This window comes from Artibeus jamaicensis, unplaced genomic scaffold (genome assembly GCF_021234435.1).
Source record: "Artibeus jamaicensis isolate MK-2021 breed Jamaican fruit bat unplaced genomic scaffold, CSHL_Jam_final scaffold_2172, whole genome shotgun sequence".
NCBI lineage: Eukaryota > Metazoa > Chordata > Mammalia > Chiroptera > Phyllostomidae > Artibeus > Artibeus jamaicensis.
Genome location: NW_026522031.1, coordinates 138,918 through 166,118, shown reverse-complemented (window position 1 = coordinate 166,118; position 27,201 = coordinate 138,918). Strand labels below are relative to the sequence as shown.

Genomic DNA, 27,201 nt, shown 5'->3' with positions numbered 1-27,201 from the left:
GGTTTACAGTCTATGTAGAATTTAATTTCCAATTATTAAAGTTATATTTTTCTCTTGTTATTTGATCTTAGAAAGTTTTATAGATAATATAAACTATATAAAGTGTGACTTTATACATTTCTTGAAACATCTTTTAGATTTTTGCTTCTCTTATTTAGCAATGGTTTTCAGTGTTGGTCTTTATGTGTGAAACTTCTGAGCAGTGTGTAGATCAGAAAATGTTTTCATCAAAGCATCTTTTTAAAAGTTTGATCTTTACTGTATTTCCCATTACCATTTAGTCCACTTATACCCTCCACCCCCAGCAATCACCACTCTGTTGTCCATGCGTCCTTTTTCCTTTTAGCTCAATCCCTACACCCCCTAACCTCCACCCCCTCACTAACTGTCATCTGTTCTCCATCTATGAGTCTGTCTCTGTTTTGCTTTTAGGTCAATTTGTTCATTAGATTCCACAAATAAATTAAATCGTATGGTATTTGTCTTTCTCTGACTGGCTTATTTCACTTAGCATAGTGTTCTCCAAGTCCATCCATACTATTGCAAGGGGTAAAATTTTCTTCTTTTTTTATGGTTGTGTAGAATAACATTGTGTAAATGTCACATAGCTGTTTTATCCACTCATCTATTGATGGGCACTTGGGCTGCTTCTGTATCTTGGCGATTGTAAATAATGATGCAATGAACGTAAGGTTGCTTATGTTCTTTTAAATACTGTTTTGTGTTCCTTCAGATATATTCCCAGAAGTGGGATCACTTGGTCATAAGGCAGTTCCTTTTTTAAATTTTGAGTAATCTCAATACTACTTTCCACAGTGGCTGCACCAGTCTGCATTCCCACCAACAGTGCAAAAAAGTTCCCCCCTTCTCCACATTCTCGCCAGGACTTGTTTGTTCATGCATCATTTTGCCATATAGTTTCACTGGACATAAGCTTCAAGGTCAGTGTTCTTTATCTTTCAATACTTCAAAAATACTTTTCTATTGTCTCTCTTGTTCCCCGTGCTGCTGATAATAAAACAGAACCTACCCAAATAAAACTGATACCAATCTCATTATTATGACTGATTCTTTCTTTCTTACAGATTTATTGAGGTATTATTGATATGCAATAACTACATATTTGAAGTGTACATTTTGATGAATTTTGACATATTTGTGCACAGTAAAATCACCGCCATCAAGATCATGAACATAAGCAATGGAAATATGAATAAATGTTTAACAACCAGTTGTCCAGGGGAAATAAAGGGTCCCCAGTGTGTGGTGTTTGTCAATTTCTGCAGTGTAACTGCTCACCGGGTGCATTGAGCTTTACAACGTCACGTCACCCAGTTGGGGGTGAGGAGGAGGGATGCACAGTCAGGTCTTGCAGGTTGGAATGTACACCCCTGGAAACATGATCCTTTGCCCTCTAAATTGCTTGGCACTTCTGCTGAAAATCAACTGACCATGTACAGGGTCTGGCAGAAGTAAGGCTTGCTTGAGTGTGGTTGGTTGTAATAATCTCTAATTTTAGTTTGAACATTTGACCTAAAATGTCATATGGTGTGCTTGAGTGTGATATTGTTATGTTACAGAATTCCATGCTTATGATTTTGTAATAAAAGATTTTGTAATAAAAGGGTGTTATTTGTGCTGGACCATGTGTGTGTCTGTCTAGTTTGGCATTCTCTGTTTTGTTCCGTTGATCCGTATGACTATCTTTATGTCAACACAGCAGGGTCTCGATCACTGTGGTTGTATAATATTTCTTGAGGTTAGTCAGCATAAGTGCTCAAAAATGTATCCTCCTTTCTCAAAGTTGTTTTGGCTCTTTGGGTCATTAGCATTCTCCTGTACATTTAAAAATCAGCTTTTCAATTTCTATTGAGATTTTCATTGGGACTGCATTGACTATAGAGAATTAATAGCATCTGTATTGAGGCTCTGGTCAAAGCACATGGTATATCTCTTGTATATATTTTGTTAAATTTATCTCTAAATATTTACTATTGTTTTTTATTTTTATTTTTCAATATTGCTTTTAAAGAGTTCAATTCTAACTTTATGTCATTAGCATATAGATTAGATATAGATTTGGTTATTTCTTCTTTGTCCTATGGGTTATTTATGTATATGCTTCTTAGTTTCAAAATATTTTGATTTTTTTTCAGATTTATTTTTGTTATTAATATCAAATTTAATCCCAATTTTAATTAGCCTACTTTGCATAGTTAGAATATTTTGAATGAATTGAGATTTACTTTTTGTCTCACAAAATGGCTTATTAAATGTTTAACGTACACTTGAAAAATAGTGTTCTATTTTGGCCAAATATTCTATAAATGTCAATTAGGTCAAGTTGAACGGTTTTGTTTAACTCTCCTATAATCTATAGATTTTCTGTTTACTTCTTATCTCAATTATTGAGATGGAAGTTTAAAAATCTTTGAGTATAATTGTGGATTATTATCTTTCCCTTTTCAATTCTCTTAGTTTATGCTTCATGTATTTTTAGGGTTCTGTAATTAAGTACATAAATATTTAGGATTGATTTATTTTTATTATAAAACAAACTTCTTTATTTCTGGTAATAGTTTCTGCTCTGAAACCTTTGTTGATATTAAAATAGCTACTCCCACTTTCTTTTAATTACTGTGAGCCTAGTATATCTTTTTCTAGCCTCTTAATTTTTTAACCTTTAATTTTTAAAACAAACATGTGTGTTTATTTAAAGTGGGTTTCTCACATATAATATATAGTGGGATTTTGCTTTCGCTTTTTCCATTCTGGCAACCTCTGCCTTTTAACTGGATTATTTCAACTATCTACATAGACTGTGATTATTGATATCACTGAGTTTAAATCTCCTATCTTGGTATTCATTTTCTATTCCCCCACTTATTCATTTTCCTTCTGCTTTTCATTTCCTGCCCTCTCTTGGATTGATTGTCTTTTATTTTTTCATTTTTGTCTCCTTTTTTGGCTTGTTTGCTATGCTCTGGAAGCATTAACATTTTCTCTTTGTATTTGATATTCTGAAATTTCTCTATAATGTGTCTAGATCCATATCCAGGATCTAGGTATGAGTAATCTATGCCCTTTCAGTATTTCTGTTTTTTCCCCTTCAAATATTACCTCTTTTCCTTTTTTCTTCTTTCCTGAGCTTTTTATTATGTGAGTATTGTACATTCTGATTGTATACTGTATATCTTTTAGCTTTTCTTTTATACTTATTTTTTCTTGTCCTTTTCTTCTTTATATTGGGAGATTTTCTCATCCTGACCTTTTAACCCAATACTTTTTCCTTATTAATATCCATTTTCTCTCATATGTTGCATTGTTTTTTATTTTTCCTGATTATTATTTAATGCTTTTTTTAAAAAAGTTCTCTTGTTCTTGTTTCTCATTGCTAATATCTATTCTTATATCCTGTAATATATTAATTGGCTAGTTTGAAAGTTCTTGGTCCTCTGTTCTGTTTATGTTGGGATCTCTAATAGAGATATGTCGTTTCCTTGTGAGATGTAAATACCCTGTTTTGGTTGTGTTTTGAGCTGTGAGCTCATTTTCTCCTGGGGATACAGCTTTCCTGTCTAGCAGACACTTACAGTGAAATACCAGACTCCAAACCCAGTCAGCTCTGGTGAGGTCAGGAGTGAGTGTGTGGACTGTCAGGTGGCGAGGCTCAGGCACCAGAAAACCAGTTAACTGCCTCCTCACCCTTCAGCATGGCTCCACTCTTTGGATCTTCACATGTCACCCAGAGGTGGACCACCACTGGGGAGAGGGCCTGTACTCATTAGAGTGTATTCCAGGCCTTTGGAGTGTGGAATAGAAATGCAAAGGCTGCACTTCTCCATAAATCAAACAGGAATAATCAGATCACAATTCAAAAATAGAGTCTTTTAAAACAGAAGGCCCACTTCAACTTACCTCCCAAGTGGCACACAGATTTGTCTTGTGGTATATGTATTTGCCATTCTCATCTCTAGGATAGAGTAGATCTCCAGGCTTAAAAAAAAAGTGTAATTCATTGTATTTATATCTGGGGATTGAAGTGATGGAATTTGAATCGTCATTATGTGAATATACTGCAGCCCAAGGAAAGCACTTCAAGTTTAATTATTCATATATTTATATAATCATATAATAAATTATATATATTTTCCCACTTTTGTGGGATCATTTTTCCAAAATTTGTGACGCAGTCATCTTCTTATCTTACCCTGGCATTAATTTTCCCTTTACTCACTGGCAGATTATTGTTCTTAAGTCACAAGCTTCTCTCCTAGTGACAAAATCGCTCATAAGAAGAGAGTGGAGGTTGAGAACGGGGACTTCCAGACTCAGTGCTCTCACAGTCCATCCAGATTTGACAAGATCTGTCTGCGGACAGCACGGTCCGTGGCTGCTCAGTTCGGGGTAACTTGCTCACTGGCTCTTTTCCTTCCGCTTTCAGGCCCTCCAGGGGTTTGGTGTCTCTTTTTCCTACTTCACGCGTTACCTGAGGGTCAAATTTCCCTCTCTGGGTTTTTGGGTGATCCTTCCCCAACTAAGATGAACTGTGGTGTGGAATGTGGTCTCTCAGAGTTCTCATTTTTTGGCTATTTCTAAAAGTGGGACCCATTCCTTATGGTCTTGGAATAGAGAAAAATAAAAGCTGATTCCTAGGCCCCTTGGGTGGATGGTGGTAATCATTCTCCGAGGTTAGCTTAGGAATCAAGAGTTTTTTTATGGATATTTTCCATTTGAAACGACCACACCTAGTTCAAGGTGTTATCTGAGGAGCAATTAAACAGAGAAGTCTCAAAAAGAGGTCATGGCTGCAGACAGAATTTGGTCGCTCTCAACATATAAAATGGTATTCAATCCATGCAACTATATGAGATTGCTTAAAGAGAAAGTGTGTCTCAGTAAGACAAGAATATTTAGGATTAGAGGCACTGGGCCTTACAACATTTGGAGGTTGTCAGGGAAGAAGCTGCCAAAGAATCATGATAGGGTAACATTCTAGAAGCCACAAAAAGGACGTGTAAGCAGGAAGCAGTGGTCGACTGTGTTGAAATAGGCCAAATAATCTGAGGATAAAGTGTCTATTGTATATGGTTGGCAGCATGGAAGTATTTTTTTTTAAGATTTATTATTTATTTATTTTTAGAGAGGGGGAGAAAGAGAGGGACAGAAACATTAATGTGTGGTTGTCTTTCAAGCACTCCCTACGAGGGGACCTGGCCCCCAACCAAGGCATGTGCCCTGATTGGGAATCGAACCAGTGATGCTTTGGTTCACAGGCTGGTACTCAATTCACTGAGCCACACCAGCCAGGGCCCCTGTTCTGATGGATTTTAAACCTGAGTTACCATCGTCACTGCCTGGGGCCTCAACTTCCTCTTGTGTGAAATGAAGATATTCTATATTTTGGGATATATATTTCTACCCGAACATTTCCCAATAGTGTCTCTTATTATTTATGAAATGTTAGGCACTGTGTCGGTAATTTCACATGTATAATTTTAACAACTCCTCACAAAACTCAGCAAGTCAGTTATTCTTGTCTCTGATTTACCAACAATGAAATTGAAGTTCAACAATATCAAAGTGACCATGCTGTTAAGTAAAAAAGCTGAAAGTCAGTCTCCCTTGTGTTTGGGCTCCAAAGCCCATACTCTTTCCTATGCACCGTAATTAGGGGATGTGTTAGGAGAGCAGGTAATAACTTGACCAGGTCACCTGGCTCACATGCCACAGAGCTGGGCGTCAAACCAGGCAGCTTGGCTTGAGAGCTCTGCTTCGTACCACTGCGCTTACTAAGCGACTTCCAGTGAGTGTGGTGGGAATCTGTTATCTTGTTTTCTACCATCCGTATGCCATCTTTTACAGAGGAGCTCATTCCACATTGTGTGTGTGGGCTAACCTGGCTCCAACTCTTGGCCATACATGTCAGTCAGTCACCCACACCCTTACACGAAGATCAGTCAGCAATAGGTACAATAAATACATGACCCAAGCAAGGCTAACCTTTTTTTAAGGTTTAATGTGTGGTCTCTTGTTTCCTGAATTCTTAAGTTGTATTGAAAATGTAGGCTTGCCATGTCAGTGGGCATTTTACTGTCACGTGGAAAGGGGTTTTTGAGAATGAAGCCCACCGGTTGATAGGGAAAGGGCCAGAGTGTAGATAACGTAGTTTCAACTTCTGGATCCAGTTGTCTGAACTAGATATCCCTTGCACTTCTTGGACTTCTTAGTTCTTATTGCTAATAGATATCATGAACTAGATATCCCTTGGACTTCTTAGTTCTTCTTTTTGCTAATGCCAATTTAAGTTGGACTTTGTCATTTGTAACAAAAGTCCTGACTTACACAAAGGTGTGGGGGAATAGCAAGTAATGCACCAAAAAATGTGGAATTAGCTAGGTCCATATGGGATTGCGGATGTGAGGATTTTCCCACGTCCAGCTGATAATTGGCTATTCTTTCTATGCAATAGTATGTCATCTTGTTACACTGTTGCTTTGTTGTGTCTTGAGACTCTGACAATGGGTCTCAAGATTAGTCTTCTAAGGCCAATGAGACTGAAGCTTTAGGGGACTTAGCAGAAAAACGTTGGGTGTTAAAGTTTACTGGCCATTTTTGCAGTCTTCAGTAAGGTCCTAAAGAAAGATATGTGTGTTTATTGCTCCTTGGTTTGTAAGATGAGAGGGAAGATTGTATTTTGCTAAAACAGCTACTTTCTGCTTCTGGATGCTATCAAAATGTCAGAAGTTGAGCTCTAAAGTCCAAAGTCAGTGTCAGCCAAGAGAGAAAGATGGGAAGCCTAGAGAAAAATAAAATTGGACTTTGGGGGAATTCTTGTCCATGTATCTCTGAAAGCAAGATCTTGGCCCATGGATGCCCTACCTGACAAAGGAGCACCATCCAATGAAGGGCAGACTGGGTGCGAGGAACACGTTAGCTGTGCTTCCCTGTTTTACATTATTTCAAGCCAGGTGGGGGCTAGTAAACTGAAGTCTGAACAGATAGGTAGAACATGCATGTTCTTTATCAAGATGCAGAAATCATAGGTTGAGGATTAGATACAAGAAACTGACCCTAGTTTTAGTTACTCTTTTATGGAGCTGACTGCATGTGAATTTACTGAAAGCCTAAAAGAATTTTAAGGGATATTGTCTTGTCCGTGAAATCCCAACCTGACCAATGAAAGCCTTGGATTACCAAGGCCATTGTGAAGCCTGAAAACCCGTACGCATCTCCATGAAGGAGAACGTGAAAGGGGAATCTTTTCCAGAGTTCATCTTGCCCATGACCACAGAGGAGAGTTACCAAGGAAAGTGCTTCCAGAGGACAGAACAGTGGCAGCCAGGTTGGTTGCATAAAGAAATCCTGGCCACGGCAATGGGAGAGAGTCCTTGTTCTTGACCAACAGGGTCTGATTTGCTTCGTGCATAAGTGTCGAGTTTTACTTTCAATCTCTCCTTCTCTCAGTGAAAATTTAAAGCAGTTATTTCTTTTCAGCAGTGTAAATGGGATGTGCTGTTGGTGGTTAAGTGAACACTGAGTCCACAGATAGAGAAAGTTCAAGGAAGAAGTGCAATTGGACTAGAAGAATAGCACCCTGATCTTGTCGTTAACTCCAAAACACCTGACTATTCTTTGGGTTATTTCCCTTTGGAGGGTGAATATGTTTTCAGCTGTACATATTGTATTATTTTGCATTATGTCGTGTGGGACATTTTTATGACTCAGTGAGTGACAAGAAGGGTGTGTCTGGATGCCAGACAACTGAAACATGGACCGCTCTTTGGGGAGTATGTGACAGTTTTACATAGAAAGTTTAAACTACAGGTGTAAAGACACGACACAATGAAAAGAGCATTGGATTATGAGTGAAGAAACATGAGATCTAAGCCTGAGCCTGTTATACATAATCCTTTTGGCCACTTGTTGGGCAAGGTCAGTGCTCTCTGATCTATGGTAACAAAAACAATGACAAACTAATGAATGAACTAGCTCATGGTCACTAAAGAGCAGAGGGCAAAGCTCTAGGTGTCTGGACTCACCTTAAAAGCCATGGGTAATTCAATGATGTAAAGATCAACATAATCCAGCTGGAGGAGCTTGAGTGTCTTCTCCAGGCTTGGGCGGACGTGATCCGGGTCAAGAGCTGTACACCAAAGCTGAAAGGGTCAAAAGGGGTTAGTTAACTAATATGTATGCTGTGTTTTTATAAAATAATAATTCAGCCCATTACTCTTTACAAAACCTTCATACACATTTTATTCATCCACTTAACTGCACAAAAATATGTTTATGCTGAAGTTTTACCTGAGTACAACATAAACTGGTATTACTCTTGATGCCCATATTATAACTTTATTGGAATATAGTACCAGAATATATATATCCATATATTCATTGCAGCATTCTTTATAATGGCCAAGATATCGAAGCAACCTAAGTGCCCATCAGTAGATGAGTGGATATAGCATTCACTGATACATCTGATAAGAGATTGATATCCAGAGTTTATTAAGAATGTATAAAATTCAACAACAAAAACAAAAACAATCCAATTTAAAAAATGGGCAGAAGATCTGAATAGACATTTCTCCCAAGAGCAAATGCAGATGGCCAATAGACATAGAAAAAGATGCTCAACATCGCTAACATCAGAGATATGCAAATTAAAACCACAATGAGCTATCACCTCACACCTGTCAGAATGGCCATCATCGGTAAATCAACACACAAGTGCCGGGAGGGTGTGGAGGAAAGGGAACCCTCATGTCCTGCTGGTGGGAATGCAGGCTGGTGCAGCCACTGTGGAAAGCAGTATGGAGATGCCTCAAAGAACTAGAAGTGGAACTGCTGTCCTGGCTTGTGTGGCTCAAGTGGGGTGAGTGCCGACTTGTGAACCAAAGGGTCAAAGGGTTGGATTCCCAGTCATGGCGCACGCCAGGGTTGTGGGCCAGGTCCCCAGTAGGGGGTGGGTGAGAGGCAACCATACATTGATGTTTGTCTTCCTTTCTTTCTTCCTCCCTTCCCCTCTCTCTAAAAAAAAATAAGTGGTGTATATGTATAATGAAATATGACTCAGCCTTAAAAAAAATGAAGTCTTGCCCTCTGCAACAGCATGGATGGACTTACGGGGTATTGTGCTCAGTGACATGAATCAGACTAGAGAAAGACAAATGCCGTATGATTTATTTACATGTAGAATATAGAAAGCAAAATAAAATGAAGTCCTAGATGCAGAGAACATTTTGACAATTGCCAGATTGGGGGGTGGGGATGGGTGAAAAAGGTGAAGGGTTATCAGCAGGGAAGGGGGGGGAATGGGGAAACAGATACAGGGAATAGGGAGCATGAATAGTCAGTACAAAATAGGCAGAGGGAGGTTAAGAATAGTATAGGAAATGGAGAAGCCAAAGAACTTACATGTATGGCCCATGGACACGAACTAAAGGGCAGGGTGTAGGTAGGAGGGGTTGTTTAGGGCAGAGGGGAATAAAGGGGGTGGGGGGGAAATGGGATAACTATACTAGCATAATCAATAAAATATATTTTAAAAAATGAAGTGCAAATTGGTAGTTATGGAATAGTCATGGGATGCAAAGTACAGCATAGGGAATATAGTCAAAATACTGTAATAGCAATTGTGGTGTCAATGGGCAGTAGATGTAAGCACTTAGTAAATTACAAAAATGTTTCATCATCGGGTTGCACACCTAAAACCAGCATAATATGGCACATCAACTATAATTGTAAGATAAAAATTATTTGAAAAAAGAATATAGGACCAGAGACTTAAAGATCCCCCAGAACCACAGAGGGTCTAGTTTGGAGACAAAGTCTTCCTCTGCTCAGTGCTAATTTCCCACCTCACTGAGCCCTTGAACTTCAGGAGCGAGTATTGGAACAGCTGTGCTGACCTGGGGAGGCACTTCCTTTTCATGTCAGTCTGGCAAAAGATGGGCTTCATTTGAGGAAGAAATAGAGTTGTGTGAGTCACTTCACTGAATGCTTCCCATGTGACAGGCAGTACCGAAGGCGGTGAAATTTTACTTTATGGACAAGATTTAGATTCTCTCTCACTGCTCCTTTGTTCTCATTTCCTACTTGGACCTCAGGGACATTCTGCCAGTCCCTACTGAGAATGTACTGGATGTTTGGCTGAACTGATAATGTCAGCAAAATGCTGGGCTAGGAGAGCCCAGCTTTACTCCACCACAAGGCCAACAACGCAACAGCTGTGCATGAATGAAAACGGGAGATGTCGGTCCCGGGGCACAGACTCCAGCTACGAGAGAAGCAAGTCCTGGGGATCTAATGCACAGCAGAATGATTATATCAACAATGCTGGATTATCTACTTTAAAGTTGCTAAGAGAGTAAGTCTCCAATGTCCTCACTACAACCATGGAGTGGTAATTATGTGAGGGGTGGGAGTGTTAGCTGATGCTACAGTGGTAATCATTTTGCAATATATGTGTATCAGGTCAACATGTTGCACACCTTAAATTCACCTAAGGTCCCAGGTCAATTATACTTCAATAAGTGTGGAAAAAGTACAGTCAATAATATAAATTTAGATGGCCTGACAAGAAAAAAGGAAAAAGAAATTGCTCAATCTTAAAATGTTAGGCGATGAAAGATTAAGGTCTGGATTGTCAAGTTGGAGCCTATGTGTCCTTGAAGTCAGAAAAATCTAGGTTGCTAAAGGGGACTCGGAGTCTCGGAATAAGTTAGTACATCTTCTTGAAGCATTGGATTCGCTGAACAGGACACTTCAGGTGGAGAGAGTAATGGCCAAATGCATTTGGCTGTAACTGTGTGTCTGCGGGTGTCATTCTGCCAACCCGCCGCAGTGAAAATTCTGTTTCATGTGTTTTACTTACTTTTATTCCACAAACGCATATAGTTCCAGCTTTGTAATGGGTACCGTGTAAGTGTTTTGTAAATGTTAACTCATAGCAGCTTTATAAAATAGTTGATTTAATTTGATTCAATTTTTTCGACATGACAGATGATGCAACGACTTTACTGTTCTCCAAAGAGATAAGAAGGAAACTTTCAGGGTCTGTTTTTCTTGGTGGCTATTTAAAACCTCATTCTTACATGAAACAAACAAGAATAAATCGTGGAGACAATATAAAAGTTAAAAACAATTTAAGATAAGACAAAGTATTCAAAAATATCTCTGGCTGTGGGCAGGCTGCTTTGGCACAGGTCCTTAAGCTATGAAGTCAAGTTTACTCTTGTACAGAAACAGGGGGCAAGCACCTATTTAAGGTTTAATGTTTCACTCCGATGCGAGACTGTGTAATAATAAAATCTTTAGGAACCACAACTGTAAAGCTTTAATAAAGCTCCAAGCTGATATTTTGGTACAGTGGCTCCATGTGGCCCTTGGACCATAACCCACATGTAGCTGGTGATTTGGGGAATCGTAAACCCTGGGAAACCTGGAAGGAGCTGAGGGGGGAGCTGGAGGAGGGGAGGTCTAGGGGGTGGGCGAAATCAGAAGCAATGTCTTTTCCTCTTTGGAACCCTCTAGAGAATTGTATTATGTTCCTTCAGAGCTGCCTATAAGTATACATGCCATCTTCCCATTACCTTTCGTTTTAGTCATGATGCTTTACCTTTCCAATTGTTCTTCAATGCATAGGGATTTCTCACACTGGAGATTTAAATTGCTCACAAGATCGTGATCCAGACGAATGTGGTATTTCCATACAATGGAATCTTACTTGGCCACTAAAAGGAATTATATTCCGACAGTTGTTACAACTTGGATGGACCTAGAGACATTATACGGAGTGAAAGAAGCTAGACACAAAAGGGCACGTATTCCATGATTCCATTTGTATGAAATGTTCAAAATAGGAAAACTATGGAGACAGAAAGTAGGTCCTCGGTTGCCAGTGTTGGGGGAGGGGCAGAGAGGAATCAATGGGAGGTGACTGGTAGTGGGCATGGGTTTTGGTTTTTATTTTTGGAGCGATGAAAATATTTCAAAATTAGGTAGTGGTTATGGTTGTGCAACTCTTGTGAATTTACTAACAACCATTGATTTTAAAAGGGTGAACTTTATGGTACATGATTTATAGTTCAGTGAAGAAATTAATGATCTCTGAACAAATAGGTAAACACAAAAGAGAAAGAAAGCTGCCCCTTTAAAGAAAGTCTTGGCAAATGCTTCTGTAGTATGAACTATCTCCTCCTTTTCCTCCACTCCCCAAATATTTGCTTTGTGGATTTGGTTCTTTGTATTGGTTTTAAATCCTTGGCCATGTATGAAGAAGAAGCTTTGTCTTAAGCCCACTTCAAGGGGCTTGTTAGTCCCTAAGTTCCTGGCATGAGTAAGGAAGTAGGCAGTTGAAGAGTCACTCCTCTTGCTGAGTCCAACATTCTGTGGCAGAGAGAAGAGAGGCCAGGCCCACTGTTAGTATGAGGTGATGGAGGGAGGAGGGAAGCTCTCACCTTCCCGCAGTAGAAAATATCCTCTCTCCGCACCACTCCTTCTGCTATCTTCTCTCTGATGGCCTCCCCCACCTCGTGCTCGTTGCGATAGACGTAGGCCCCATCGATGTGCCGGTACCCCACGTCGATGGCTGCCTTCACCGATGTTGCACAAACCCCCTTAGGGGTCTGAAATGACAAGGGGGTTGGGATTTAGAAGAAATGGGTCTTTTCTTTAGTTTAATCATTATTAACCAGGACAATTTGCTGTACATGGTTTTCGAGTGAACACGACAAATTCCCAATTCCATGCTGTTGTCATTGGAAATGGTACCCAGAGGCTGGAGAAACTGGCCTCCCAGGGAGCATCCTGCCCTCAGGGGGAGATTTCGTCCATCCCAGGACCGCCCCCAACATTTTCAACCAGCGACGGCAGATTTCATGGGATCCGGGCTGCAGGAGGGCACAAGTTCATGGACGATTGCTCAGTTAAAAACCAAAGGCTAAAAAAAAAACAAAAAAAACACACCAAAGGCTGAATACACCGAGAGATATATCCACAGAATGGAATATGTATAAAAAAGGAATGAACTATTGACACACCCAGCAACATGGATGAATATCAGATAATTATACTGAAGGAAAGAAGCCAGACCGAAAGGAATAGACCCTTTATGATTCCATTTAGATAAAACGCTAGAAAATGAAAACTAATCTATAGCCACAGACACAGATCAGCAATTGCCTGGAGAGGGGGCTGTACACATGGGATCACCAAGGAGCTCCAGGGAGCTTGGCGGCGATGGACACGTTCACCATCTTGAATGCGGTGGTGGCTTCATGGGTTCACACTTGTGCCAAGCTGGTTTGATTGTACACTTTAAATGTGTGCAGTTTTGGGGGGTGGCTGGGGTGGGGGAAGGCAGAGAACTGTACTGGAACAACAATAAAATTAAAAAAAAATTGGTGCAGTGTTTTTGTACAGCAATTATACTTCAGTAAAGCTGGGGGAAAAGATTGTTGAGGGGCATGCTAGATTTTTCAAGATATGTTTATATCAAGTTTGGTGGCTAAGACTTTGTTCATTTTATTAACCTGCATGAAGCATAAGAATGAGACGTTCTCCCCTGAACGTCGACAGGAAAAAAAAGTGCAAATTCTTAACATGAGATAAGTTATCCATTTTCCAGATGGCACATAAATGACTGTTCTTTAGTTATGATGACATTTTATTTTTTATTTAGGTAATGTTGATTAGTAACATATACATTTCAGGTGAACACCATTGTAATTTGGTATCTGTAACTCTACTGTGTGCTTACCACCCAAAGTCTGGTTTCTTTTCATTATTCTATATTTGACCCCCTTTACTAATGTTGCCCTTGCCCTCCACCACCCTCCCTTCTGGTAACCACCACTCTGGTGTCTGTACCTATGAGTTAGTTTTTGCTTTATTTTGTTAGTTCATTACACTTTTGTTTTCTAGTCCACATATAAGTGCTTTTTGTCCTTTTCTGTCTGACCTATTTCATTCAGCGTAATACCTTCGAGGTTCATCCATCTTGTCACAAATAGCAACGTTTCACCTTTTTTATGGCTGAGTAATATTTCATTATATACATATAAATATATATATATAAAAGCAGCTTTATCCATTGATCTGTTGATAGACACTTAAGGTTTTTTTCCATATCTTGACTATTGTAAATAATGCTGCAATTAATACAGCAGTGCATATATCTTTTTAGATGAGTGCTTTCATATTTTTTGGATAAGTACCCAAAAGAGGAATGTCTGGATCATATGGTAGTTATATTCTTAATATTTTGCGGGACCTCCCTACTGTTTTCACAGCGTTGCACCAATTCGCAGTCACCCCAACAGTGTGTAAGCACTTCCTTCTCGTTGCATCCTCTCCAATACTGGCTTCTGGATAAAAGCCATTCTAACAGTTATCAGGTGATATCACATTGTCATTTTGATTTGCTTTTCCCTAATAAATAATGATGAGAAGCATTTTTTCATATGCCTATTGTCCATCTTTATGTTTTCCTTAGAAAAATGTCTATTTGGGTATCTGCCAAATTTTCATTGGGATTTTGGGTTTCATTTTTTTGGTAGAGTTGGCTGTCTATGTGTGTGCATGTGTGTGCATGTGTGTGTGTGTGTGTGTGTGTGTGTATATATTTGCAAATATTTCCTCCCATTTACTTGTTTGCCTTTTTGTTATTGACAGTTTCCTTTGCTGTAAAGCTCTTTAGTTTGATTAATCCCATTTGTTTATTTTTGCTTTTGTTTCCTTGCCTTTGGAGTCAAGTTCACAAAAAGACCATCAAGACCAATGTTCAGAAGCATAGTGCCTATGTTTCTTTTATGTATTTCATCGTTTCAGATCTTACCTTCAACTCTGTAATCCACTTCGAGTTAATTTTTGCTTATGGTGTAAGGTAGTGGTCCAATTTCATTCTTTTGCATACAGTCCCCAGTTTTCCCATCATCATTTATTGAAGAGGATTTTCTTTCTCCATTGCATGTTCTTGGCTCCTTTGTCATATGTTACCCATATATGTGTGCGTTTATTTCTGGGCTCTCAGCTCTGATCCCTTGTTCTATTCATCTGTTTCTCTGCCAATACCATACTGTTTTGTCCACTAGAGCTTTGTAGGATGGTTTAAAGTCAGTAAGAGTGATACCCCTGGCTTTGTTCTCTTTTTCTTAGAATTGCTTTGGCTATACAGTGTCTTTTGTTGTACCATACAAATTTTGAGATTTTGTTATAGTTGTATGAAAAAACAGCATTAGTATTTTGATAGGGATCGCATTGAATCACTAGATTGCTTTGGGTTACATGGGCATTTTAATGCTGTTAATTTTTCCTATCCATGAGCACAGTATATGCTTCTATTTATTTGTATTTTCTTCAGTGTCTTATAATTTTCCAAGGACAGGTTTTCTATCTACTTGGTTAAATTTATTTCCAGGCATTTTATTTTTATTTTTCCCAAGGCAGTTGGAAATGGGATTCTTTTGTTTGTTTGTTTGTTTCCCTTTCTGATAGTTCATTATTGGTGTATGAAAATGCAACTGAAATTTTGGAATATTTATTTTGTATTCTGCTACTTTGGTGAATTCATTTATCACTGCTAGTAGTTTTTGGTGGAATCTTTAGGGTTCTCTATATACAATATCATGTCATCTGCCAATAACGACAGCTAGGCAGGCAGGCTCCACAGGAAATCGGGAAGGGTGGGAAAGTGGATATCCCCACACTGATGCTGTGTTGCCAGTCGGGCTAGTGGGTTAAACGGCCCTTGCCCCAGAGGCACACAGCTCAGTGTCTTCCAGTGGGTCTCTGACAACCCCTGAGTCTAAATGGACCTCCTGAAGAGCCTTATAAGAAAACCTGCAGCAGATCCAGGTTGCCTGCAGCTAGCTAAGTTTTTCACAAGGCAGGAGCTTGGCAGGGGTCAGCCACGGGGAGTCAGGAGCAGGGGGCGAGTACAGCTCTGCAGACTGATGCCTTATGGGGGCGAGTGCAGAAAAGATGGTGTCTGTGGCAGCCTGGGAGAGGGACTCAGATCAGGGGCAATGGTGGCTGTCCCTCTAGCCCTCTCCCTGAAGCCACACAACCCAGTCTCTCCCTGTATGACTCCAGTTTGCTCTGCATTGCGGTCCCTCCCTTAGAACTCAGGGGGAATACTCATGAATGCAATTGTGTGTTGACACTTTGGGAGGGTGCCTGGGTTTCTAGCAGCCTCCGGGGAAAATGGATTCCCCACCGATTTTTATAGACAGATGGAATGTGGGTTTCTCTTCTCAGCACCGGTGTTCCTGGCATGGAGCCTGGAGTGCAGCCGAGCTCTCACCTCCTCAGGGGGTCCTTTGCAGCTGAGATATCCCTCTGTACCCTCAGCTACACCACATATCAGTGCAGGGCCAGGCATATTCACATCTGCACCCTTCCTACTAGTCTCCATGCGGTGCTTCTGTACATCCTTAGTTACCAGAGTCCTGTTCAGCTAGCCTTCAGTTGATTATTCAGATTGATTGCACTATAATTTAGCTGTAATTCCAATTTGTTTCTGGGAAGGAGGGAGTGTGATTTCTACCTACTCTGCCACCATCTTGGGTCTCCAATCATATTCTTTTATCATCATTTGTACCTTCTAGATCTGTAATAACTTTTTCTCATTCATCTCTGATTTTGATTCATCTCTTTTTTCCTCAGTGACTCTAGGTAAAGTTTTATCATTTTTTTAATCTTTTGAAAGAACCAATAGAAAACTTAATTTCTATTGTCTTTTTATTCTCTATTTCTTTTATTTCTGCTTGTATTTTTATTATTTTCATCCTTCTAATAACTTTGGGCTTCATTCGTTCTTTTTTCTAGTTCCTTCAGGTGTAATGCCGACTATTTATTTGAGGTGCTTCTTGTTTCTTGAGGTAGGCTTGTATTGATGTAAAGCATCACTACAACATCTGTAGTGATGTATTGATTTTAGCATCACTTCTGCTGCATCCCAAAGAATTTGGTATGTTTTATTTTAATTTTTATTTGTCTCTATGCATCATTTGCTTTTCCCCTTTGATTTCTTCATTGACCCAATAGTTGTTGATTGTATGTTGTTTAATCTCCACATATGTAGTTTTCTAGCTTTCTTCTAGTAGTTGATTTCTAGTTTATATTATTGTGGTTGGAAAACACGCTGATATCGTTTCAATTTTCTTAAAGTTATTGAGACTTTTTTGTGTCCCAACATATTGTCTACCCTTGAGAATGTTCCCTGTGCAATTGAGAAGAATGTGTATTCTGTCACTTTGGGGTAGAAAATTCTATAAATGTCTATTTCAGTCCACCTGATGTAATGTTGATTTAAGACTGATTTTTTTTGTTTACTATCTGTCTAGATGATCAATCCATTGGTGTAAGTGGGGTGCTACAGTCTCCTACTATTATTATGTTATTATTCATTTCTCCCTTTGGGTCTGTTAATAAGTGCTTTATGTATTTTGGTGCTCCTAGCTTGGGTGTATGTATGTTAATAAATGTATTCTCGATGGACTGTCTTGTTTAGTACCACAAAATGTTCAGCTTTGTCTTTTGCTATTTTTTTTGTCTTGAAATCTATTTTGTCTGATATCAGTATGGCTGTGCCCAGTTTTCTCTGGGTCCTATTTGCTTCAAGAATTAGCTTTCATTTCTTCCCTTTGAGTCTATGCTTGTCTTTGGAGCTGAGAGTGGTCTCTTATGGTCTTGTTTTCTGATCACCTGCTGTGTGCCTTTTGATGAGTAAATTTTGTCTATTTACATGCAGGGTGATTATTGATATTTGAGGACTTACTGGTAACTGCCACTGTGTATTTTGTTTTCTGATTGCTCTGTATCTCCACTGTTTCTTTTCCCTTGTTTTTCTATCTGCTATTTTAGTTTGGTGGTTTTCTATGTTTCTGTCTATTTCTTCTAATTTCATGGTTTGTATCTCAGCTCTGGATTTTTGATTTTGTGGTTACCATGAGGTTTGTGTGTATATTGTCTCCTAGATAAAACAGTCTTTTTCCTTCTGGTAACATGTCCTCTTCATTTACTTATACAAGTTACATCCTCCCCTTTATGAGTTTGTTTCGTATCCCTTTTTTAATGTTGTGTGTTCATTATCAAATTGTGGTTGTTATACTTTTAATGCTTTTTTCCCCTTTTACCTTTATGTTATAATTGTTTAACACCCTATTCTTAACCAGAGTTGCAATTTTCTTCTCTTTGTCACCTTACTCACAGTTTTGTGTATTTTTGTCTTTTTATTTCAGGTAGAAGTGCTCCTTTCAACATTTCTTTTAATACAGGTCTTGTAGTACATTCCCTCAGCTTTTGTTTGTCTGGGAAACCCTTTATTTCTTCTTCATATCTAAAAGATGACTTTGTTGTTGTATATTACTCTTGGATGGTGGTTTCTCTCTCTCAATATTTTGAATCTATCACTCCATTCTTTCCTGAGCTGTAGGGTTCCTGCCGAGAAATCTGATGATATTCTCATGGGGTTTCTTTTGTAGGTTACCGTCTTTATTTTCTGACTACCTATTAACTTCTGACAGCTTTAACATACTGTGTCTTGGAAAAAGGTCTTTTGACTTGAAATAATTAGGTGCTCTGTTAGCTTCTTATATAGAAGCACCGAGTGTGCTTGAATACACATAGTTTGAATGTCCAGTTCCTTTCTTAGGTTTTGGAAGTTCTCATCAATTATTCCTTTGAATAGCTTCTCAGTTTCCTTCTCCTTTTCTTCTCCTTCTGGGATACCCATTATGCTTATGCTGCCCTTTCTAATAGAGTCAGATAGTTCTTGTAGAGCTCCTTCACTTTGAAAACATCTAAGTCTTCTCTCCTCTTCCATCTGAATCATTTCCGGATTTCTATCTTCAACCTCACTAATCCTCCCTTCCATATGGTCTGCTCTATTGTGTAGATACCGTTCTGCATGGCATGGGCCCAGCTCCCACTCGGAGATGCACAGGACCCATGCCCATGGCTAGGTTCTCTTGTGGGGAATCAGGCCTGCAATGTACCTAGGCCTCTTTGAGACTTGCTTTTGCTAAAACTCCCTCACCCTGAATTGAGACAGAAAGTGCTTACTGTAACTTCCTAAAATCCAGGCTAAAACTCCCCAGTATGGTGTGTAACTGGTTCAACTACTTTTCCTTTTTCACTTGCAAATATCCTTCTTCTGCGATGTGATTAGTGACATTGGCTCCTTTGTTTTCTTTAAAAGGTAACCACCTAAATCAAACCTGTGCATAGTAAATGAGGCCCATCGTGTAAGGTGCCCAGAAAAGAAATAAAGGCCTGTCATGGTAGAGGCCTTGGCTTTTGCTTCCCTTGAGAGAAAAGCCATGCTGTCCCTTTTCCTCCATAGGACTTGGTAGTCCATGTGAATGTCTCCCCCATCCACAATGTCACGGACCCCATGAGCCAGGGTCCGCATCACTATGGGGCACCATTTTGATTTTAACAGTTCAGCAAGCTGGTAATTAGAGGTCTTTGCTTTGTTTTTCAGTAGATGGTACTGTAGTACAAACTCTTGTCTTCTCTTACCTATACTACTGGCCCCTCCAGGTAGGGGTTGTTACCGTTGCCGCTTGTGTGACAAGGTGGTGAGTGTTCCCACTGATTTTGGGTCACTGGATCTCAGTGGTGTGAGGATGTGGTAGGCAAGGGGACAGCTGGGTTTGTGAGCCCACTGTGCTGCTACCTGGTTCCCTTCCTGCTGGTGCCATTGCACAATAGCTAGGAGGCCAGAGACTGGTCCTTGATTCTGCTTTCAGGCTCCACTGTAATAAGGGGGGATGGAGCAGGTCCTCAGGTGCCAATGCTGTTTCTCTCTTTCTTACCCTCTACTGGGCCATAGTGTGGGGCTGCACCCTGACTCCTGAGCTACCCCATGAGCTGGAGCCACAGGCCAGCCATCATGGCTGTGGAACTGCATCTTCAGGAAACAACCCTGTATTTTCTCTCATCCGGCCTCCCCTATGTATTCCAATACAACCTGCTTCAGATGTACCAATGTGTGCATCTCCCAAACTTGATAGTGTGTTGAAAAGAAGAACCTTTGTTGTGTTATAGAAGTCTGATTGGTCATGGATTTAAGCAGAGATACACAGGGGTCTATATACTCTGCCATCATGCTCTCTAGAGGCATTTTAAATATATAAGAGTATGTCTCCATGTACAGGTGGCCAATAGACACATGAAAGAATGCTCAATGTCACTACTCATCAGAGAAATACAAATTAAAACCACACTGAGATGTCATCTCACACCTGCCAAAATGGCTATCATCAGCAAAGCAACAAACAACAAGTGTTGGCAAAGACATGGAGAAAAGGGAACCCTTGTGCATGTTAGTGGGAATGCAAGTCGTGTAGCCCCCTAAGTATGGAGGGGGAAAGTATGGAGGTTCTTCAAAATACTAAAACTAGAACGACCTATGACTCAGCAATCTCATTTCTGAGTATTGGGCTAAAGAAACCCAAAGCATTAATTCAAAAGGATAAATGTATTCCTATGTTCATTGCAGCATTATTTACAATAGTCAAGACATAGAATCAACCTGTATCCATCAATAGACAACTGGATAAAGAAGGTGTGTTACATATATACAATGGAATATTACTCAGCAATAAAAAAGAATGAAATCTTACAACTTGTGACATCATGGATAGATCGAGTGTTATGCTTAGTCTCTGGTCCCTTTCTGTAGAGACTGTGAGACTACTCTCTTCCCCAACAGAAATTTTTTCACTGATCCAACCCTAATCATGCCCCACCGGAACCCTTTTCCAACACAGACTTCCTTACTCATCTCTGCATTAGCTGAGTTGAGCAAAATCCTGCTAAGTCAATTTAGCAACACTGCCTTCCCCATCCTCCATGTCTGATCACCTTTGATAATCAATCAGGTTCCTTCCTCATGCTCCACCACCCTCAGCAATGTCTGGTCATCCAGCGCTGTCTTCAGCAAGAGTCCTGTTAGATCAGTTTAACCAGAATCCTCCCTTACCCCCTAATGTTTGCTCTTAGTGATTTTCTATCCACTCACCCCCATTCTGCTCCTTGGCTGTAGATCCCATTTGCCTTTGCTGTGTTCAGAGTTGAGCCTGATCTCTCCTACTGCAAAGTTCCATCACAATAGTCTCTATATCCATCAAAGCAGTCCCTCTCCTCCAATAAACTCTTCCTTACCATGCTTTAACAGGTATCACTGAATAATTTTTTCTTTAACACCCTGTCCCCAATATAAAAAAAATACTTGACATGAGAAGAAGACTTTGACTCCCCCAACTGAAACAATGTTCCCTGAATGGAGAGGAAGAGAGAGATAAGGTAGACATTGAGGAGAAAGGAGGAATTTTTAAAGGATGGCATAGTTCTGCCATGGTCGGTGTGGCTCAGTGGATTGAGTGCCAGCCTGCGAACCAAAAGGTCGCTGGTTCAATTCCCAGTCAGGGCACATGCCTGGGTTGCAGGCCAGGTTCCCATTTGAGGCTGTGTGAGAGACAATCCATTAATGTTTCTCTCCCGTTCCTTCTCCCTCCCTTCTTCTTTCTCTAAAAATAAATAAATAAAATCTTAAAGAACAGCATAGTTCCGAGAAGGGGTTCTGAGCCTTGTGCCCACTGCCTCCTCCAGCCCAAGGGGCAGAATGGACTTGACTACACAGGTTTCTTTGGTTCATTAAGGGCTTGGGTATCACCTCACCTTTGCCCCATATGCAAAGCCATTGGCTCACTCTCCAGGTTGTAAAAACTATTTGCATTTACAAAAATCTCAACCAGGGCCATCCAGGACAAAATACAGGATCAATTATGACCCCAATCCACCTTCCTAGGCCACTTCCTCCACACTTGATGACTAGATTGCTTTTATTATTGCTTTCATCTTTGAACAAGTGTTCTCTCTCTTAGAGAGCTTCAGCTTTGCCTCGTACCGTGTTTCTGTGGGTATTTGTTTTTGCCACCACACTCATCCAGTCACAGATTTTAAATGCCTTGTTCATAGCCCATTGTTTTGATTCCTGTACATGTACAAAAATGCCTCACGTGTGGTAGGCACACAATAAATATTTTTTGAACTGAATCATTGGCAATTTTCCCAAATGGTTGCCATTGATCCTAGATTTGTGTCATTTGCACACCCGGTGATGTTCTTGGGTTTCACTTGAAGTTTTTGATTCATATTAGCTACTAACTCTATGAGCTGATACTGGTACAAAGTGCATTAGTTTCTGTCAAAGCAAAAAACAAAGAAAAAGGAACAAGACTCAAGACTGTCACTGATGGGACTTACCAGGTGGAGTTGTGGGGAAAAAGCTAGAAAAAAGGGAGATGTGTTGGGAGGCTGTTATAGACTTCTTCATCCCTGTATGAGAGCATTCTGGAAAGCTTTCATAGAGAAAGATCACGTAGATAATTTATGCACTTGAGGTTTTTTGTTAGTGACTATTAGGTGAGGTAATACACAGAGTGCTTAGTGCTACTAATCTTGGTTCATCTCACATTTCCTGAATTCACAGGCATGAAGCACCTTTCCAAGAAAGTTGGGCATGTTGAGAGAGGAGAAAGAAAGGCTTTGCACGTCAGGAAAACATGGGTTGGTCAGCCTCATGTGGCTCCATAGAACTGCTTTCCCGAGCTGCTTCCCCACGGTTCCTATCTCCATGTGTTCCAGTGGGACCTCGACCAGACGGGAGTTGGAAGAGACGGTGTTAGTCTCCTTATTTTAGCCTCCCATCTCTGGTCTGACCCCATCCTCCACTGAAGACATGCTTAATTTTTCACATGGGGTCAAACTGCTCTCCAACTTTTATATCACAACTGAATAGGATTCCAGGAAAAATATTGACTGGATTCACTATGTACACAAAGTGCAAATGAGTTCCAGTTAAAGAGTTACCTGAACTTGGCATTCACCTTGTATCTCTTGTGGAGTGAAAGGTTTTGAAGACTCTTGGGCATGTGAAGTAGAGAAGACTAAGTTTTGGCATCGGCCTTTATCTCCAGAAATAAGACTGATTCTGAGGTTAAATCTAAATTAGTACTTTTGCTTCAGGGTGACCAGGTTGGGGACAGGTGGTTCTAAGCCTCTGCCTCATCAGCCCTGGGTAGATGATAAAGCAGTTTGCAGTTGTTTGGCTGGGAGCAGAAAGCCACGAGTCTGCTCTATTTGAGATACGCCATTCCCTCTATTTCCCTCGCCCCCCACCCTTTATTCTAGTTCTGCCTCTTCCCCTATCCAAGATCTGTCGGACACATGTTGTGTATTTTTCTTCACATTAGAGTTTCTGATTTTGTGAGACATACTGTTAACTCCATACATTATTTTGCAATTGATAGCATTTCAGATCACAAATGTGGTTTGGGCACACATGATCACTTCCAACAGAGTTCCTTTCAAGTCACATTCTTTGATTGTTGTATATCATATCTCGCAAAGTTAAGGTACAGCTCTTTTTGGGAAATAGCCCATGAATGCTTTTAAATGTTTTTAACCCATAGCACTTATATATCCTAGGATATATACTGCCGGGCATATGTTCCTACATACTTTCTTATACAGAAATGTACACAGAAATTCACCATGAGAAATATGCAGCTTCATTAATACAAGATATAGTCATAACAATCAATATAATATAGGGATTAAAGCATAAGATCTGAACCCAAACTACATTGGTTAAAATCCCTGCTCTGTCCCTTAGCAGGGACCCCATTATAAGTTTGGGGCAATTTATTTAACCCCTGTTTTTTCATCTATAAAATTTAGTTAAATGGTATTTCTTTCAAATATTGTGAGAATTAAATTAGAAAATGCATGTAATGTGAAGCACTTAAAAGAATTCCAGGCACATAATTGAGCGTCCCCCCAAATTTAGCTATTATTATTGTGTCCATTTGCATCTCTGTGTCCTCTGATGCTCACGGACGTATGCATCTGCTTTTGGAAACTCATTCACTAAGTGGACAAGCATCAGCTGAACACCCATTACCTACTAGACAACATGCTGGGAATAGAGAGCTAAACAAGACATTATCTCTTTCTGATGAATTTCACAGTCTTGTGGCAAGATTGTAGAGGGACAACAATTACAATATAGTACACTAAGTGCTACAATACAGTCGAGTGCAAGAAGCTATGTGAACACGCAGAAGGGGCAAGTTGTGGGGGCTGGGACGGGGGCTTCTAAGGAGAGAGATCCTTGAGCTGTGTCTGGAAGGTAGAGCAGAAGTTAGTCGAGTGAACAAATGAGGAGAAAGGAGGTTCCAGGTAGAAGGCAGCACGTCCAAAGGCATGGAGATGAGGATGATGTTCGAAGAACTTAGGTTATTGTATTTTCCACGTAGGGAGAGGTTGAAGAGTGGTGGTAGGTGCTGCTGCACAGGTGGGTCTGGACTGAACCATAAAGGCCCAGTGTGCAAGGTAAGGGGTGTGGACTTCACACTGTAATTGGTAGGGAGCCACTGAAATGATTAAACAGCAGAGTGCTGTGATCAGATTTGGGCCCGAGGAAGCTCCCGAGAGCCCCACTTTGGATAATTCACTGGAAGGGAACAAAATTGGAAGGATAGCCCAAAGATAAATTATGGGCCTAAACTAAGGCAAGTGACAATGGATAACGAGCAGGCTGTGAAATGAGGAGATATTTCTGAAATAAATTCAATAGTTATTTAGCGACCATTAGCATGCAATGCAGAGAAGTGAGGAAGAGGGCAGAATGAGGAAATACACTTAGATTTCTAGCTTGCATGGCTGGCGATGGTGCTGTTTGCTAGGAGAAGGAGTATTTTGAAGGGAAGGAGAGTTGATGAGTATATTTAGCTATGTTGACTTAGAGGGGCCTGTGGAGGTTGGAGTGCCTATTTGATTGTACAGCAGAATTATCCAAGGAACATGTTAAATGCAGATTCTTGGGCTCTATCCCTAGAGATCCAGATTCTGTCCACCCAAGGTGAAGCCTAAGGATCCGTAGTTTTCAAAAATGTCCCAGGAGGTCCTGTCATAGCCAGTGCCCAGTTGTACAAGGAGCTATAATAAACAGAATAGGAAATACAGATGTAGGAGTCTCTGCATTTATGTGCTTGCAGCAGAGATAATGAATGAGGTCATACAGAGACAATGGGCCAAGTAAGAACAGGAAGGGGTCGATGACCAGACTCAGAATTGTGCCAACAGTGACTTTCCTTGGCATTACCAAAACAGTGGCAACTGACATGGAATGTGGGATTGTGGTACAAGTGTTATTAACTGCTCTCCGCATCTGTAGTTCGGTTTTCTTCCTCTCTCCTCCACTCTCCATGCTACCCCAGAGTTATCTTTCAAAAACACTGATCTGATGATGCTATCCCTCTGTTCCTAAACTTGAAACAATTCCTCCTCTTCTATAATCCAGTCTCAACTTGCACTTCCAGATCCAGTTGCCATCACCTCCACCTCTAATTCCATGTGTCAGCCATTGTGGACTTGGCCTTTCCTGGACATGTCATACATCTCCTGCCTCCGTACTTCCTTTATGCCTAAAACACCTGGCCTCAGCTCTGCGTCTTTGCCTGATAAACTCGTTCACAGCTGTCCAGAGTTCACTCATTCATGATCACTCAAATTTCAGGAGCATTTCTGCATATACCACTTTTTATTTTGGTAATCAGTATCAAGTGTCGAATTACAATGAGAACAGCAGAAAGATTTAAGTAGAAACTTTATCATGTTTTAATGGAAACCCACTTCACTTTCCATGGTCACATGTAATTATTCCCTGACCCAGTGATTCCACATTTGGGAATATATCTGAAGAAACACAAAACACCAGTTCAAACAAATATATGCACCCATATATTCATTGTAGCTTCATATACAATAGCCAAGATATAGAAGCAACCCAAGTGCTCACCAATGGATGAGTGGGTAAAAAAGCACTGGTATATTTACACAATGAACTATCACTTGGCCATAAAAAAGAATAAAATCTTACCATCTGCTACAGCATGAGCCTGGAGCAGCAATTTTCAACTGGTGTGTCACAAGAATTTTTAAAATATGCAAAACCTGTTTTGTCAGGGGCACTGACCTCTTTTCCCTTGGGTTGTCAAATGAAAATAATGACAGCAGCCTATACAACAATAGCTGTTGGTGTGAATGAATCAAAATTATACCTATATTTTTCACATTGGCAAAAAACATAATTTTTGGTGCGTGCAGAATTTTAGTAATTAGTTCATGTGTACCTTGAGATGAAAAGGGTTGAAAATTGCTTATCTAGAGGGTATTTTTGCTAAGTGAACTAAATCAGATGAAGGCAAATACCCTGCGATTTCATTTCTAAATAGACTCTAAAGAACAAAATAAACAAATAAAACAGAAGCAGACCCACAGACACAGAGAACAAACAGAGAGTTGATAGTTAGGAAGGGGGTTGCTGGGTGAAAAAAAAGAAGGGATTATAAAATACAAATTGGTGTTTTCTGAGAGATGCTGTTTGTATCATTTACTCTCCACTTCATTTTTCAGTAGTTAGTTATTAGAAAGTGTGTCTCTTCTATTAGATTTTTAATCCCTAGGTAGCAGAAACTATTCTCTTTATATTTGAAACTTCTGGATCTTAGTACTTCATACATGGTAGGTTTTCACTATATGTTTGTTAGACTGAACTAAAAATCTTCAAATATGAACTTAAAAAAAATTACAGGCCATAAACTCCGTAATTTCACATGCTGGGGATCAATCAAATAATAAACATCCAGCTGCATGTTAGCAAAGAAAGCAGAAAGGTTTCTTCCTCTAATCCAAGATCATTTAAAATCATAAACCGATTTAGTTTAATATTTGCGCAATACTCATTCAGCCAAACATGAGCTCTTGGAGGTTGCTTTCATTATTACGAAAGAAGAAAATCAATGAGATCCACTCAAAATGAACTGCAGATTATGCTTTAGGAAAGTTTCATATAAGAAAAAGCAAATAGACAGACACACTTACCAACTTAGGATCTGAGTAGGTACCAAGCCCGATGATAGGAATGCTGTTCCCATCACTGAGAGGTATGCGGTGATCGGCTGCACTGAGGTCCATTTGGCAGAGAGCCTGGAACTTCAGATTTCTAGGAGTGATTCTACACGCTTTTTGAACAAGTGTCCTAGGTCTGTTTAATGAAAGAAACGGGGGTCAGAGGGAGGAGCAGTGGGAGGGAAGACAGATTGACAGATCTGTTTCTCA

At 40.0% G+C, this 27,201-nt stretch overlaps 1 protein-coding gene across 1 annotated transcript in view; it reads right to left on the bottom strand.

Moving 5' to 3' along the window:
• AKR1D1 (aldo-keto reductase family 1 member D1) overlaps positions 1–27,201 on the bottom strand; it is a 44,818-nt gene that overhangs the window by 16,703 nt on the left and 914 nt on the right. The window contains exons 2-5 of the mRNA XM_037159264.2: positions 26,965–27,127; positions 12,465–12,632; positions 8,043–8,159; positions 3,919–3,996 (exon numbers count right to left, since the gene is read on the bottom strand). Of these exons, the coding sequence (XP_037015159.2) occupies positions 3,919–3,996; positions 8,043–8,159; positions 12,465–12,632; positions 26,965–27,057 (456 nt within the window). The 5' untranslated portion in view covers positions 27,058–27,127. The remainder of the gene's footprint in view (positions 1–3,918; positions 3,997–8,042; positions 8,160–12,464; positions 12,633–26,964; positions 27,128–27,201) is intronic.